Below are 5,155 nucleotides of genomic sequence, written 5' to 3'. Positions count from 1 at the left end.
GGCCTATGGATGGTTTCAGTCCATCCTGAGTCTGTGGAGACATGCTAATTTGTACAACTCTATTTTCACTACATGCTAGAACACCCAGTCTGGAATTTAATAGAGAGTAAAGTTATGCAAAGAATCACTGTGTGTGACAAGAACCAGAACATCTTCTGCCAAGGCCATCTCCAGTATAAACATGTACACACACGAGTCCATTCTATATATAGAACTTGGCTTTGAATACCAAAATCTATTTGCCACACTGTGGAACAAATGTGTTTTCATTCTCTTGATTAAAATAATAGAAAGTATCATCATTCTTGCAGTCTTGGTATTTATAACAAAAATATAACCACTATATGTATATATTTGTGTGTGTGTGTGTGTGTGTAACTTTGAAGACTTGCCAAGGTCTATTGACAAGGTGTCTGGTACCATCCTTGTCTTGGGATAAAAACTACAGTTGAGAATCTTCTCTCTCAAGCAATTACTTGAAGATCCAATCCAAGAGGACTAAAAGTGTCTAGGGAAGTCTTCTATAACTTTTAGCCAGAAAGGGGCCTCTGCCTCTTTAACTAGTCTGGCAGGTCATGGAAATTCTACTCTGGAGCAGAGGATACAAGAGAAATATTTCTTCAATATTTACTTTGACCATTGAAATAGCCATGACAGATTTTTTTTTTCCTTTTCCTCCAGGCCCAAAGTGACATTTTAAAGAAGAAACCACTCTTTGGGTGCCATAGAGTCTTTTAAAAATAATATTAGAATAAAAGTTCAAAGGAATATCTGCTTAAGCACAGCTGTCCAAAGCCTCGTATTTCAAAAAGAATTTGGCCACTTTAATGCAAACAGGAGTCAGGACGGCTCATTTCAGCCTCTTGCCTTTGAATCTACGTCTTTTGTGTTCAGGTAACACCAGATTCACACCTAGTGACAGTCTCTCAGTTCAAAGGCATTTTTTGGCCTGTTTTTCTATTAAATGCACGTTACCTTGCAGCATTGGTCCTTTTTTTTTTTTTTCATATTCCTGCTTTGTTTTTGCAACTGATTTTGAGATTTATAAGGTGAAGGGTCACATCTTGCACTCCATTATTTCTTGCAGAGCTGTATTTGTCATGGTAAAGTCCCAGAAAATAGTTGTAGAGTGGATTAATGAATGAAAGAATGACAAAAACTGGAGAGCCATGGTAGGTAAGTCACTAGACAGCCTGATGAAGATAATTACAAAACTCAGGTCAGATTAACAGGAAAGGTGGTGTGGGGACACGAATGTTTCATTTGAGCCACAGACATGGATCCTAGCCCTAGGTTGCCTTGCTTGGCTTCACTCCTTCAACAAATACTTCTTTAAACGTCTTCCAACAGGCCAGGCAGGCACTGTAGCAGGCCCTGAATGAGACCAAGTTCCCATTCTCCACGCGTGGTGGTGGTGGGGAGGGGGACATGCAGAGACTAGGGATGACAGAAGATATGATAATGACAAGCACTGAGCATATGGGACAGAGAAGGGTCTTCTGTGTTAGGCTTGTTTCCAAGAAGGCTTCCTGAAGAGAAGGGTTTTGATTCAAGTCTTGAATGATGAGTAGGTTTTAGCTAGATGAGATGAATTGGGGAAAGCATATAAGGATATTCCTAACCATAATATATGTTGCATTTGAGAACTAAAGTCTCACCTGAAAGGATAACCATGGCCAGAGCTGAAGTTAGAGAGGTAGGCCTGAGCAACCTTGCAGAGGGCTTCGTGGCAATGTGATTTAGTACTAAAGAGCAGAGGTTTAGAAATCAGACAAAACTGAGTTCAAATCACGTTCTTGTACTTACTAGCTATGTAGCAGTAACTCTGTGTGTGTGTGTGTGTGTGTTAACCACACACAAGAAATTAACCCAGAAATCAAGTCTTGATTTCTTTAGCATGGTGTCTAGCTCTGTGGCTTAACTATCGCTGCATAACAAATTTATCCCAAACCATAACAGCTTTAAAATAACATGATTTTATTAAATTCCCATAGTATCTGTGGGTCCCAAATGTGAATCTTGTTTAGTGAGGGTCCTCTGCTTCAGGGTCTCTTACAAGACTGCAGTCCAGGTGTCAGCCAGAATTAAGGTGCTGTCTCAAGACATTGATGCCTTTGAACTGTGGTGCTGGAGAAGACTCCTGAGAGTCCTTTGGACAGTGAGGAGATCAAACCAGTCAATCCTAAAGGAAATCAACCCTGAATACTCATAGGAAGGACTGATGCTGAAGCTGAAGCTCCAGTATTCTAGTCACCTGATGCGAACAGGTGGCTGTTCCACCTGTTCCAATGAACTTTTCCTCATTGGAAAAGTTCCTGATGCTGGAAAAGATTAAGGGCAGAAGGAGAAGTGGGTGGCAAAGAATGAATGGCTGGATGGCATCACCAATGCAATGGACATGAACTTGGGCAAACTCCAGGAGATGGCGAGGGACAGGGAGGCCTGGCATGTGGCAGTCCATGGGGTTGCAAAGAGTCGGACACGACTGGGCAACTGAACAACAACAACTCAAGACATGACTGGGGAAGGATCTCCTTCCAGGCTCACTTACATGGTTGTTGGCAGAATTCAGTGCTTTGTTGGATGTTGGCCAGAGGCTGCCCCCAGTTCCTTGCCATACTGGCCTTCCCAGCATAATCGCTTGCTTCATCAAAACCAGGGACAAAGAGTCTGCTAGCAAGACAGATTTAGCCTAATATTTGAAATGATTTCTCAACTCTGTTGCCACATTCTTTGGTTTAGAAGTCACTAGTGGGTTCCTGGAGCAGGCAATGGCAACCCACTCCAGTACTCTTGCCTGGAAAATCCCATGGACAGAGGAGCCTGATAGGCTGCAGTCCATGGGGTCCCTAAGAGTCAGGCAGTACTGAACGACTTCACTTTCACTTTTCACTTTCATGCATTGGAGAAGGAAATGGCTCCCCACTCCAGTGTTCTTGCCTGGAGAATCCCAGGGATGGGGGAGCCTGGTGGGCTGCCATCTATGGGGTTGCACAGAGTCGGACATGACTGAAGCGACTTAGCAGCAGCAGCAGCAGCAGCAGCAGCAGGGGGTTCCTTGGTGGCTCAGTGGTAAAGAATCTACCTTCAATGCATGAGACATGGATTCAGTACCTGATTTGGGAAGATCCCACACACCACAAGCAACTAAGCCTGTGGGCCACAACAGTTGAGCCTGTGCTCTGGAGTCCAGGAGTTGCAACTCCTGAAGCCCATGTGCCCTAGAGCCTGTGTTCCACAAGAGAAGCCACCACAATGAGCTCACCCACCACAACAAAGAGTAACCCCTGTTCACTGCAACGAGAGAAAAGCCCACGCAGCAAGAAAGACCCAGTGCAACCAAAAATAAGCAAAATAAATAAAATTATATTAAAAAAAAAGAAGTCACTAGGCCAGCCTACACTCCAGGGGAAGAGATTATACAAGGGAGTGAACACTAGGAAATGGGGGTCATTGAGGGCCATCTTAGGGTCTGCCTGACTCACTAACTTATGGCTTATTACCATTTCATAAATGTTAACTATTATTATTCTCAGTTCAGAGATTTGCAAAAGCTACAAAAATCAGTGAAGGATTTCATACCAGAGTAATTTTAGGTGACCTTGGGCAAGTCAAGTCACCTAACGTCTTTGAGCTATTTCCTCCTCAGTACAATGAAAATAATCTGTCTCCAAAAGAAAGGAGAACATAATATATGCAAACACAAATACATTTTTATAACATCAAATATGTCTTCACAGTTTGAAGAAGCAAAGTACTTTAGGCCAGTTTTCCATTTTGTGTTAATTCTGTGAGTCTCACAGTCTGATCTTTTTAAAGTTTTCAGGGCTTGGCCCTGTGGGCTGGTAAGGATTTGTATAACGGGAATAACACCCACAAAAGGAAATCTGTTTCTTGAGCGTTCCTAAAGGCATTTCCAAGGGTTTGCTTTTCCCTTCTTTTAAAATACCTTTGCTTCCAAAGACCCCAGGGAGATCCCAAGAGAGAAAACAGACTATCTGGGAAATTTCAAGCTCTTGATAATAAAATTGGTAGTAAAATCTCTTCCAGCTACTGGAGCTTCGCTGAGGGTACATTTATGGTAGATGGGGTTCCCTCACACTCTCAGGACCTCTGGTTTGGCGGTTGTGAGGTTTCCAGTTCCGCGGAGAGCTCGGGTTACCACCTCTGTGGCAGCGGTCAAGAGCAGCTTCGATACCCGACCCAGGGTCTCTCCACCGTGGCGCCTAGCCCGTTTCTGCTTGGTGTCCAAACCGGATGCCTTATTCCACGCCCCAAACAGCCGATCACACACTGTAGCGTTTCATGCCCTTCCCGGTGCGGTTTTCCCCGGGGAAGGTAAACAACGCTCTTGACTCGGACTGGCAGGCATTTCGGCCCGGTGGCCCAGTCCTTCCGGGCGGTCCCGTCCTCCTGGGAGGCAACCTTCGGGAGGGGGATGGAATTTAGGAGTCAGTCCCCAGGCTTCACACAAAGCCGCGGTTCTCCGCAACGCGTCTCTGGGTGAAGTGAAGCGGCCGCATGGGAAGCTGTGGCTGCGACAATGCCTTTTGCTTCTCGGCTCGAGAGCCTGACGTCCAGGGCGACAGGCGCCTGGGACCCCAGGGCAGGGCGCAAACCGTAACCCCCACCACCCTCGCCCTGCCAGGCTGGCGGCGCATGCCGCCTCGAGGTCTCCCTTGGCGCCGAGGTCATCTCCTGCAGCGCTGCCGCCTTCGAACCGTGTGGGCCATTTGGTCCACGGGACGGAACTCGCCAGGATCTCCGGGTAGCCCAGTTAGGAGGGCGGAGATGACCTCCCCTCCCCGCGAGCTCTCGGGGAGGGGAGGCGGAGGAGAAGTAATTCCGATCACCCCTAGCGGGGGCTTTCACCTCTCCAGCCCCAGCCGCTCCTGTGACCGCTGCCTTAGAGAACTTAACGAGAACCAGATGTGGTGGCCGCTGTCGAACTTTCTCAGAGCCGGCGATTGGGTCCGGGCCCAAGTCCGCGGCCAATCAGCGCTTTGGGAGGGCCCAGAGTCCCGCCCCGCCCCGGCACCCGCGGGGATCCAGGTCTGAGGCCCGCTCGGCGCTGCTAGTGGGCTGGCGGGCCGGGCGGGACGCGGTCTGTCGCGCGGCAGCCCAGGGCCGAGCAAGCATGCGAGGGGACCAGGCG

General features: G+C 47.5%; 1 protein-coding gene across 1 annotated transcript in view; it reads left to right on the top strand.

Moving 5' to 3' along the window:
• Positions 1–4,521: 4,521 nt before the first annotated feature.
• The window catches only part of NID2 (nidogen 2 (osteonidogen)), a 94,062-nt gene continuing 93,428 nt past the window's right edge, over positions 4,522–5,155 (top strand). Inside the window, exons 1-2 of the mRNA XM_010842282.1 lie at positions 4,522–4,768; positions 4,881–5,152. Coding sequence (XP_010840584.1) covers positions 4,522–4,768; positions 4,881–5,152 — 519 coding nt within the window. The remainder of the gene's footprint in view (positions 4,769–4,880; positions 5,153–5,155) is intronic.

This window comes from Bison bison, unplaced genomic scaffold, assembly GCF_000754665.1.
Source record: "Bison bison bison isolate TAMUID 2011002044 unplaced genomic scaffold, Bison_UMD1.0 scf7180017864174, whole genome shotgun sequence".
NCBI lineage: Eukaryota > Metazoa > Chordata > Mammalia > Artiodactyla > Bovidae > Bison > Bison bison.
Note: the sequence above shows the minus strand (reverse complement) of the source record. Positions and strands in the feature narration are given on the sequence as shown.